The sequence below is a fragment of the Hibiscus syriacus genome, unplaced genomic scaffold, assembly GCF_006381635.1.
Source record: "Hibiscus syriacus cultivar Baekdansim isolate YM2019G1 unplaced genomic scaffold, ASM638163v2 tig00111671_pilon, whole genome shotgun sequence".
NCBI classification, from domain to species: Eukaryota; Viridiplantae; Streptophyta; class Magnoliopsida; order Malvales; family Malvaceae; genus Hibiscus; species Hibiscus syriacus.
In genome coordinates, this window is record NW_024063152.1 from 1,856,691 (window position 1) to 1,868,698 (window position 12,008).

At 41.3% G+C, this 12,008-nt stretch overlaps 1 protein-coding gene and 1 long non-coding RNA gene across 2 annotated transcripts; both read left to right on the forward strand.

Annotated features, from left to right (window-relative positions):
* The first annotated feature begins 1 nt into the window (after position 1).
* On the forward strand, positions 2-3,232 carry LOC120167354 (DUF21 domain-containing protein At1g55930, chloroplastic-like). The gene is made up of 11 exons (XM_039176397.1): positions 2-73; positions 155-252; positions 353-428; positions 633-710; positions 844-947; positions 1,104-1,182; positions 1,483-1,622; positions 1,711-1,789; positions 1,883-1,978; positions 2,070-2,161; positions 3,147-3,232. Exons 1-9 carry the CDS (start codon positions 2-4, stop codon positions 1,895-1,897), a joined length of 741 nt encoding a protein of 246 aa, XP_039032328.1. The 3' UTR covers positions 1,898-1,978; positions 2,070-2,161; positions 3,147-3,232.
* A 7,077-nt stretch (positions 3,233-10,309) lies between these two features.
* Positions 10,310-11,034, forward strand: LOC120167240. Its single transcript, XR_005520027.1, has 2 exons — positions 10,310-10,489; positions 10,604-11,034. It is a non-coding gene; the product is annotated as an uncharacterized LOC120167240 (long non-coding RNA).
* The last annotated feature ends 974 nt before the right edge of the window (positions 11,035-12,008 follow it).

The window sequence follows — 12,008 nt, forward strand, 5'->3', positions numbered from 1 at the left end:
TATGAATTGTACTTTGATTTTTAGTTACAGAGGATTCCAGTCTCTGCTGTTGCAGACGATTGAAGTTTCTGCTGCAAGTTTCCTCCATTGTATATGTGATCAAACCCTTAAGAATTTTGTCGTTCATTGATCACCTGAAGTTAACTTGTGTCAGGTACGCGAGCTGGCTGAAAAAGACTCTGAAGATGGTGTTTTTAAAATGCTTTCCAGTGATGTAACACGCTTTCTCACAACCATTCTTATTGGCACTACGTACTCTTCTTTTCTTGCCATAACCTTGACCTGTTCCATTTTCCTTTTGCAGCTTTAGCTTGAATGTATTACTTATTGTGGATTTAATTTCGCTACTCAGGGCTGTCAACATTGGAGCAACTGCTTTAGTGACAAATGCTGCAACATCAATGTTTGGGGAAGCTGGAGTAATGACCGTATGTATCAATAACTTGTTTTTAGATTTGGATTTGGGGTTGTATTTGTCGTATGCATGCCCTCGTTTTGTCTTTCGTGTATCTTGATTTTATTAGAAGTCATAAAGATGAGTTGTGGTCGGACTCGGTTAGCACATGAATATATAACATATCTACTCGTGCAATAAATTTGAAAGCCAGTTACCTTTTCTTTTATGATGCTAGGTTGCCATTTTGCTTCTCACTGAGATTACTCCAAAGAGTATAGCTGTTCACAATCCCACTGAAGTAGCCAGATTTGTGGTAAGCCCCCTCCCCCCCTCTTTTTCTTCATTCAAAAATAAAATAAAATCATTCAGGGAATTGAAATTTCATCACTATCCAGATGAGTGTCAAAATAAAATTGTCCAACTAACTGTGGTTAAAATATTTCTAGGTCAGGCCAGTGGCATGGCTCTCTGTAATACTATATCCAGTTGGACGACTTGTGACATATTTATCAATGGGAATGCTCAAAATTCTTGGTCTAGAAGGAAAGAGGTTAAGAAAAATAGTTACGTGGATTTAACCTATCCACATCATTTAAGTCCCCATGCATTATCAGCGTCTTTTGCAATGGTCTGTCAAAATTTCAACGTATGTCATCATTGTGTTATACGGCTTCTAAATGCCTTATTCCTTGTCTCTTTATTTTAGCGAACCTTATGTTACCGAAGATGATTTGAAGTTAATGTTACGAGGGGCAGGGTTGAGTGGAGCAATAGAGGAGGAGCAGGTAACCATATATGTCATCTATATTATAAGTACAAACGAATAATTTTGATTGAGCACTTGATTAGCCCAAAATTTTATCTGCAATGGATATTTTTCTGTTATCTCCTCTTCTGTAGCAGTAGACCAGTGGTTCTTTAGTGAACCCAAAATGAATAGCTCCACCTTAGCTATCCGGTACAATGCCTACGGACGGGCATGCTGCAATTATTGCTCTCTATTTTGCATAAATCTAAACGAATCATCCATTGGTTCTTCTTTCTTTGTTTGGTTCTGGTGCTCTTACCATTGGAATCTCTTGCAGGATATGATTGAAAATGTATTAGAGATAAAAGATACCCATGTTCGAGAGGTGATGACACCTCTTGTTGACGCAGTCGCAATCGATGCAAGCTCAACTCTTGTTGAGTTCCACAATTTGTGGCTGACTCATCAATATTCAAGGTAGATAAGCTTAGTAGTTAGTAATTCATCTTTTAGCTGTTTTTCCTTACGAAACAAGCTAAGAGATTTGTTGAAATCATTTTCTCAGGGTGCCTGCTTTTGAGCAGCGGATTGACAATATAGTAGGTATCGCATATGCTTTGGACCTACTAGATTACGTTCCAAAGGTGAGACGATTTCTGCTCATAATATTTTTATAATATTTTTTCTTTATTTCATTGGTAAGTCTTTGCTAATTGATGCATGCAACATTATCATAGTGTGCAGAATTATGATCTGTTTGATTTTGAAGGGTGAACTGCTAGAAAGTACTACTGTGGCAGATATGGCTCATAAACCTGCATACTTTGTGCCCGGTAATTCTGTTGGATTCATACTTTGCAACATGTGCCTATAGATTATATTCTGAGAAGCCAGTACAATTAGTATTCTCAATTTGTTTTGCAGATTCAATGTCAGTCTGGAATCTCCTTAGAGAGTTTCGAATCAGGAAGGTTCGCATGGCTGTTGTTCTTGATGAATATGGTGGAACAGTTGGGGTATGTGGTCTACCTAATTTTGAATGATTTTGTATTTACTTTTCTACTCTTGAATGTTTCTTATCTGTTCAGAGTTTTTTTTTGGATAATTCAGATTTTTATTACCCAAAATAGCAAGGTTTAGCTACAACCAATCAACAAAACAAAAACAGTCTAATTACACAACCAATGATTGGCTAGACTATACCCCAAGCATTACAAATAAGTAAGTTAGTACTATCTAGTCGATTTATGGTTTTGCCCCTAAGACGAATTGCAACCACGTCAACAATTTCTTTAAGAATAACGTCAGTAGAACGGAATCGGCCCTGAAATAATCTCTGGTTCCATTCTTGCCACACGAAGTAGATGAGAGCATTCCAAGAAATCTTCAAAATGGTGGTTAAGAGGGACTTTCCTTTCCAAGAGGAACAAGCACGAGTTACCATATCATCCCAAGTCAAAGTAGAATAGTTCATTCCATTCTTGATAAGAATTGATTTTCATATACCAGCAGCCAAGGAGCAATTATAGAAAAGATGATCTCTGGTCTCTTGATGAGTGTTACAGTTTAAACAAAAACCATCTATTCAGAGTTTTTGCTAAAGACGCAGTTTTCATGTTTTATGTGGCATTATTTGATTTGTATGGCATAACTTAACCGGATTGCTAACGACATTAATATGAGATTGAAAATGGAAAAGTTTCTGCAGTTTGAAAAGTTGAATGAGCTGTCACAAATTCCTTTGTTAAAGACTACTTAGCAGGCAACGACTAGTAGTGCATTTCTTCTTGTCTCTCCTTTTAATTATTAGTTTTGATCGTTATTAACTTAGTTCCTTTGCTATAAACTTTATACTCCTAATTATTTACCTTTATTCAAAATGCTGCTTTTCATTATCCGCAATTAGTGAAACTTGCTTAAGAAATCCAACATTAGTCAAGACGATTATTACACCTCAAAATCTCTGCTCAATGGTTATATTTTCGTTTCTTGCTATAACAGGAGGAGATCCAGAAGAAAACCGGCTATATCGTAAAACGAGTAGAGTGTCATGAACTTGGGATTTTTCCCACACTTTGGGTTATGTTGGGCCACATTTGGTCTTGGAGGTTGATAGAATAGTGTAGATTATTCTAGAACACTCAAGACTTGTACATATTCTAGAAGCATTCTAGAGTCTTCCATGTTAGGTAGGAAATAATAGAGAATTCTAGAGAATCTCTCCCTACCGTAGGATCAAATCAATCTCCACCGTCCATTGAGGAGGTGGGATGCTATAAATAGGTGTAGAATCCTCATTTGTAAATCATCCAAGAGTTGTAAGCTTTCAAGCATATCAACAAGCTTTCTCTCAAAGTTCTTTCATTTGTTCTTTGTTTCCTTGCTAATCCTTTCCCACATTTACACGAGTTTGAGTGAGGCTGACTTAGCTATCGCGAGGGGCGAAAAGGAGCTAAGGCCGCACGAGGCTTATTGAGAGATTAAGTCCGTGACAGTTGGTATCAAAGCTGGTTAAAGCATCAATATTGTGCACGTGTCTTGTAGGAATGTCCGGGAACTCGAACGAGTCGACTATTACCGAGGGACGTGGGAAAGAAACTGTACCCACCAACCCGAAGAAGAGCACCAACGAGTCAACTATTACTGAGGAACGTGGGAGAGAAGCTGTACCCACCAACCAGAAGAAAAAAAGGGACCAGAGTAAGGCCCGCGAGGGGAACTCACTAGAACCAATGGTGGCAGAATTCGGGGAGAGGCTAGAGAGGGTCCAGCATGACTTCAAGACGCTGGAGGACCATGTCTTGGAGCAAGTTGACACGCTCAAGGGGAGTGTCGAAGAGACTAGCAATGAGGTAGAAGTTCGGTTCATACGACTAGAAGATATGATCCAATCCTTACGTGAAAGCATCGAGGGGATGCGGGAGGACGTGACGCTCTGTAAGAGAGCCGCTGTTAGCGGGAGTGCTAACATCACCATCTCCAACCCGAGGGTCAAGTGCCCCAAGCCGCAAGGGTTCAACGGGACAAGGGACGCCAAGGAAGTCGAAAACTACCTATGGCGGATGAAGCAATACTTCGAGGGAATCGACCTTAACGACGAGGCGGCTAAGGTAAAAATCGCTACTTTATATCTTTCCGATACTACTATGTTATGGTGGCGTAGGAAACATGCTGACATAAAGCGAGGGGCTTGTCGGTTAGAAACATGGGACAAGTTCAAGAAAAAACTCAAGAAGCACTTCTACCCTGAGAATGTGGTCTACGAGGCTCGCAAGAGATTGCGGGAGTTGAAGCAATGGGGTACTATGCGGGACTATGTAAAAGAATTCACAACCCTTATGCTTTAAATTCCCAATATGTTCGAGAAGGATCTCTTGTTCTATTTCATTGACGGACTACAAGGATGGGCCAAGTAAGAGATGCACCGTCGGGACATTAAAACGGTTGATGAGGCTATTGCCATCGCCGAGTCACTCGTCGACTTCCAACCTTACTCCTACACCAATGCGACGAAAAATAAAGATAAGTATCCAGCCAAAGGTGGGGGAGAACGGTGGGAGAATTACCAAGGCAACTGAGACCGATATCATCGAAGGCCACAAGCTAAAGAGGGAGATCGTGATCGACGTCCGGGCCGAAGGGACTATGAAGAGAAAAAAAAGGCCTTCGTTCCCAAAGGAGGATGCTTCTTGTGTAAAGGGCCGCATCCGATGAGTAGCTGTCCCAAACTTGGTTCATTGTCTGCCATCGTCGATCGTCAAGACATAGAGTCTCAAGCCGAGATGGGGTCACTCCAAGTTCTAAACGCCTTGAAGGCCAAGCCATTGACACCAACACCGAGTAATGGGCTCATGTATGTGGAAGCGGTGATCAACGAGAAACCGACAAGAGCCATGGTGGACACGGGAGTACCCACAATTTCGTGTCTAAAGACGAAGCCAACCGTTTGGGCCTAAAGTACACTTGGAGCACATGATGGCTCAAGACGGTAAACACACAAGCAGTACCACTCCATGGCGTGGCACGAGGGGTCGAGCTACGCTTAGGCACTTGGAAGGGCCAAGTGAACTTTTCTGTCATTCTCATGGATGACTTCAAGGTCGTTTTGGGGTTGGACTTTCTCTGACAGGTAACCGTTATCCCTATGTCTTCCTTTAGTTCCGTTTGCATCTTGGAGAAAGGGTCTCCTTGTATGATCCCCATGGTCGAGGCACCGAAAGAGCAAGGTCGAGATGCCACACAACTCTCGGCCATACAACTTGGTAAAGGCATCAAGAAAGGGGACATTACTTACTTGGCCATGCTAAAGGAAGATGACGAGATCAAGAAAACGGATGACCTACCATTGATCATCCGTGAAGTCTTAGAGGAGAACAAGGACGTGATACCGCCCGAGTTACCAAATAAACTTCCCCCAAGGCATGAGGTGGATCACAAGATCGAGTTGGAACCCGGTGCCAAGCCGCCAGCCTTGGCACCCTATCGAATGGCCTCACCCGAACTTGAGGAACTTCGAAGGCAAATCAAAGAACTAGTTGATATGGGAATGATTCGACCTTCTAAGGCATCGTATGGTGCACCGGTACTCTTCCAAAAGAAGCACAATGGGTCGTTGCGCATGTACGTCGATTACCGGGCACTTAACAAGGTAACCATTAAAATTCGCTACCCAATCCCTTTGATTGCCGATTTATTTGACAGACTTGGAGGATCCAAGGTGTACACGAAGATGGACTTGCAAAAAGGCTACTACAGAGTTCGAATTGCAGAAGACGACGAGCCAAAGACCGTATGCATCACCCGATACGGATCGTATGAGTGGTTCGTCATACCCTTTGGTTTAACCAATGCACCAGCGACGTTTTGCACGCTCATGAACAAGCTCTTCCAACCGTACTTGGACCAGTTCATGGTGGTGTACTTGGACGATATCGTGGTATACAGTAACTCCATTGGGGAACATGTAGACCACTTGAGGATTGTTTTCAAGATACTTCGAGAGAACAAGCTGTACGTCAAGAAGGAAAAGTGCACGTTTGCCACCGAGGAAGTACACTTCCTTGGACATGTAATCGGCCACGGGAAGCTATTCATGGACGGGAGCAAAATCAAAGCCATAACCGAGTGGGAGCCGCCGACCAAGGTAAGTGAGATGAGGTCCTTCCTTGGTCTAGTAAATTATTATCGTCGGTTTATACAGGGTTACTCGGCGCGAGCATCACCATTGATGGACCTACTCAAGAAGGGGAAGGTATGGGAGTGGTTCGAACAATGTCAGAAAGCCTTTGAGAATCTAAAGGTAGCAGTTAGCCAAGAACCTTTCTTGGCCTTACCTGACTTTACCATGTCGTTCGAGGTGCATACCGATGCATCTGACTTCGCTATCGGGGGAGTATTAATGCAAGAGGGGCATTCGATAGCATTTGAGAGCTGCAAGCTAAATGACACCGAGATGCAGTACACGGTGCAAGAGAAGGAGATGACGGCCATCATCCATTGCTTGCGGGTATGGAGGCATTACTTACTCGGCGCGCACTTCACCATCAAGACCGACAATGTGGCGACGAGTTACTTTCAGACCCAGAAGAAGCTATCACCAAAACAAGCTAGGTGGCAAGACTTCCTAGCCGAGTTCGACTACACGTTGGAATACAAGCCGAGCAAAGCCAACGTTGTAGCCGATGCCTTAAGTCGAAAGGCAGAGCTCACCGCGATCTCTCTAGCCAAGGGAACCGTGTTGGAGCGCATCAAGGAGGGCCTTGAACAAGATCCAATGACAAGAGAATTAGTAAAGCTCGCTGGCGATGGCAAAACCCAACGGTTTTGAGTAGAGAACGGTGTACTCTACAACAAGAGATGGCGAATCTATGTTCCAAAGTAGGATAACTTAAGGCGAGATCTTATCAAAGAGTGCCATGACACCAAGTGGGCTGGTCATCCGGGTCAAAAGTGCACTATGGCATTGCTAGAGACGAAATACTTTTGGCCCCATATGAAGGATAACGTGGAGCTTTACGTGAAGACTTGTCTTGTGTGCCAACAAGACAAAGTGGAGAACCGACAGCCGGCGGGATTACTGGAACCTTTACCAGTTCCCCAAAGACCTTGGGATGCGATCACCTTGGATTTCATTAGTACATTACCCAAGTCCGAGGGATACGGTTCGATCATGGTCGTCGTGGACCGATTTTCTAAGTATGGGACATTCATACCATGCCCCAAGGATTGCACTGCGGAGGAGGCCGCGCGAGCATTCTTCAAGAATGTCGTGAAGCATTGGGGCTTACCAAGGAGCATCATTAGTGATCGAGACCCTCGATTCACCGGACGCCTATGGACGAAATTGTTCAAGCTCCTTGGAACCGAGTTAAATTTCTCCACAAGCTTTCATCCTCAAACTGTTGGGCAGACCGAACGAGTGAACGCTTTGTTGGAGTGTTATTTGCGGCACTTTGTGAGTGCTAACCAGCGAAATTGGGCTAAATTACTAGACGTCGCTCAATTCTCTTATAACTTGCAGCGGAGTGAAGCCACAGGCCGGAGTCCGTTCGAGCTTGCGACCGGACAACAACCGCTCACGTCGCACACACTGACAATGCCACTTGACGAGAGTAAGAGTCCCAGGGCCGCCAAGATGGCTAAGTCATGGGAGGAGAACGCCAACATCGCCCGCACATGTTTGGAGAAAGCACGGAAGAAGTTGAAGAAATGGGCGGACGAGAAGAGGCGACATCGAGAGTTCTCCATTGGAGACTTAGTCCTTCTGAAGCTTTTACCACAACATTTCAAAGCTCTTCGAAGCGTTCACAAAGGACTAATACGTAGATACGAGGGACCGTTCCAAGTACTTGCCAAGGTGGGTAAAGTGTCTTATCGCTTAGACTTGCCAAGTACACTTAAGATTCATCCGGTCTTCCATGTAAGTATGCTCAAGCCATATCATACCAACAAGGAAGACCCAAGCCGAGGGTATTCGCATCGAGCACCTCCCATAGTAACCAAGTCTTATGACAAAGAGGTGGAAACGGTGCTCACAAGCAGGACGATCCGCAAGAGAGGAGTCCCATCGCGTACCGAGTATTTAATCAAGTGGAAAGGACTACCAGAGTCCGAGGCAACATGGGAACTAGCTGAAGACTTGTGGCAGTTCGAAGAACATCTCAAAGCGTACGAGGCGACGAGGACGACGCCAGAATAGGTGGGGGAGAATGTCACGAACTTGGGCTTTTTCCTACACTTTGGGCTATGCTGGGCCACATTTGGTCTTGGAGGTTGATAGAATAGTGTAGATTATTTTAGAACACTCAAGACTTGTACATATTCTAGAAGCATTCTAGAGTCTTCCATGTTAGGTAGGAAATAATGGAGAATTCTAGAGAATCTCTCCCTACCGTAGGATCAAATCAATCTCCACCGTCCATTGAGGAGGTGGGATGCTATAAATAGGTGTAGAATCCTCATTTGTAAATCATCCAAGAGTTGTAAGCTTTCAAGCATATCAACAAGCTTTCTCTCAAAGTTCTTTCCTTTCTTCTTTGTTTCCTTGCTAATCCTTTCCCACATTTGCACGAGTTTGAGTGAGGCTGACTTAGCTATCGCGAGGGGCGAAAAGGAGCTAAGGTCGCACGAGGCTTATTGAGAGATTAAGTCCGTGACAAGAGGATATCTTTGATGTTGATGCTAATACATCTATTGACCAACTTTCCGAAGATCTAAACATCAAAATTCCAGAGGTATATTACTTTTATAACTCATTATTATTGATATAATCCTCGTGCATAAATTTCATTTTATTTGTTAGCTTCTGCTAGTTTAGTAAGTATAGAAATGTCTATGAATATGCATTTAGATGTAAAGTGTCAACATATTTTGTTTTATAGGAACATCAATACGAGACCGTATCGGGTTTTGTATGTGAAATATTTGTATAGACACCCGTTTTTGTCCGGGTCGAAAAAATGTTATTAAATATTAGTATTATTATTATTATTAATTTTAATTATATATATTTTACAGGCCCAACACTTATCCAAAAAGCCCAATAAATTATGGAGCCAGATTACAAGTTACGTCCCAACTCAGCTGGATCCAACCCGACTGGAGGTGACCCGAACCGGCCCAGTACCAGGCCCGGATTTGACCCGACCCAATGTAACTAGGGTTTTCAAAACCCTCACTCACTCTCAAGTCAGCTGCCACCACCAATGACCATCCAGATTCCCACCGGTACCGAGCCACCGAACGAAACCATCACCGACGAGCCAACAAGCCACCGAGCCACCGAATATCGTCATCGCCCACGCCAAACATCACCTGCAAATCATAGCACCAAATCATCCACTAAAATAAAATAATAAAACAAATACCGGATATTATTTCTTATTCTTTAGCCATAATATTTCATGTGTATTTATTACTATTTATGTTGGTTTATTACATCTTTGGTCCTCAACAGATATTATCTCTTATTCTTTAGCCATAATATTTCATGTGTATTTATATTGGTCACTCTAATTTATACATTTTAAATTATTTCTATTTTTAGCATATAATTTTAGATATTTGTATTTTAATCCTTTAAATTTCAGTTTGTGTTATTTGGTCTTTAAAATTTCTGTAATTACTGTTTTAGAACTTAAAATTTCTGTTTGTTCCATTTTAGTTCTTTAACTTTCTATTTTTACTATTTTTGATCTTAAAGTTTTAGTTTTTCTCTATTTTAGTCTTTATAAATTTAAATACTTATTTTTGTTATTTGTATTTAGGTTTGTAATATTTATTGGTTTTCATTTCAGTCCTTTGAATTTCCTCCTTTAAATTAATTGATTCGAAGCAAATTAATTAATGTTCAATAATTGGATCATATTTTAATTTTATATTTGATTCAGGATTTCCATACGACAACGTGTAAGTGACACAGTACCAATTTTGGGCGTTGTGGGGATGTTAATCCTTCCCCACGCGTAACCGACTTCCGAACTCGTTTTGATCGAATCTTTGGTAAACACATATCAACTTTTTGTCTTTAAAAACGATTTTTCTTAAAAATTGTTTTAAAGACATTTTTAGGTATTCGACCTACCTAACTCAACGGTCAATGGCGACTCTATTCAAATTAATCCAAAATCACCGATTTTTCTAAAATTAAAATCATAACTGTTTTTAAAATAACATTTAATTGTTCCACCTGAAAACGGTTATGACAATTTGGATATATGCCAAGGACGGGTGAGAGTGTCAAAGTAGTGCTTGAAAGGGGCAATGAAGAAGATGATGATGAGAATTCCGAAGCTGCATCTGATCGCCAAAATCTGAAGGAAAGGCATCAAATATATAAACTTGAGGTACGGTTCAAACCTTTTCGAGATATTGCGTTCACACTGAACAATGTAATATTTTGAGTGTCGAAAATATCAGTCATTTGCGTAATAATTTTGTGCATATTGTCTTGGATGCAGATATTAGAGGGAAATGCCCGAAAAGTTAGTGCTGTTCGGAAGAACTATTAGATCCCACAGCAGTAACTCCGATGGTTCCGAAAATCGTCAAGAAGAAATGGGGCAGTGATGAAGACTCAAATAACGGTGATCGGGATGAAGATACATTTGAAAAAGAGCAACAGGATGACCTCTCGGATGATCATTATGTAATTGCTGATCATAAAGAGGATAATGAGAGCCCCAATGGTCAGTAATTGTATTACACTAATTGTTCTTTTTTTCTCTTTTGTCATTTCCCCTTTCTAATTTCGTAGAGCTTCTTAAGAAGAGGTGAAGATTTGTAAAACGGGAGTATCGAAACAACAATATAAATAGACCAACATTGTACAAATTTTCACAGAATGAAGTGTCAATGGTGCCCGGGGATAATGGCCTATTTACTTGATGAAGCTTCTTGATTGATAGTCATCCTTCTCGTAGAACCAAATGTCCGATCATCGGAAATGGTGTGAATCCTACCGAGTTTGTTCGGTGTACTTCGAAATGAAGGATGGTAAGCTACCTGAGATATAATCTCGTAGAACCAAAGGAATTGCCCGCCATGAGTTTTGCAGCAGCGTCTCTGACCTGAAGCACTCCGTAAGAACATCTATAACACTCAAGTCCACAAGCATACGGCATTCACACCGTGTAACCCGATTGCTTGGCAAGCTCGTTCGCTAGATAACATGTAACCACAATTAGTTGCCTCGATAAGAAATCAAACCATAACAACGTCGGCCGATGAATTAACATATTAACAACGATCTCCAAACCACCATTCGTGCTAATGACTCGATTTTTGTTACACACGTTTACAAGGAACCAAATGCATTTCAGAAACTAGCATCAGACCGTGGCGATGACCATAGTTCAAATGCCTATCACGGTGCTTAACCTACCATCTTCTTAATGAGCAGCACATTTTAAGCAATGAATAACCTGTCCTTGAAGACGAGGGCTCGAATTATTTGAACTATCATCAGCAATAAGATTACTAAGAATCTGTATGGTTTGGCTCAGTCTGGGGCTTGATTTGACAGCTTAGTCAATTAAGCGCTCCAATTTATAAAACCGTCTAACTCAAAAAAAATTAAATAAAGTTTAAATTATAAAATAAGACTTCAATCAGATTAACTCAAAAATTTTCAATTCAACTCGATTTTATCAAATACTCAATGTAAAGTGTTTTAGTGCATTCAAATTATAACCTCGTGTTATTACATTAGTAACAATGTTAATGCAATTAAGATAATTTATTTTTTAAAAAGAAGTTAATTATATGCAAAACTAAACATCGAACAGTTCGTTTCTTTTTGTTTCTTCAAAGAAGAGATAGTTACGCACAGAGCAAATATTTTTGTAATAAAAATGGCTACTTTGG

Coding starts and splice junctions, on each gene's coding strand:
- LOC120167354 (XM_039176397.1), top strand. CDS start 2: ATGAATTGTACTTTGATTTTTAGTTACAGAGGATTCCAGTCTCTGCTG. Junction 74..154: donor AGACGATTGAAGTTTCTGCT/GCAAGTTTCCTC, acceptor AACTTGTGTCAG/GTACGCGAGCTGGCTGAAAA. Junction 948..1,103: donor CTTGGTCTAGAAGGAAAGAG/GTTAAGAAAAAT, acceptor TCTTTATTTTAG/CGAACCTTATGTTACCGAAG.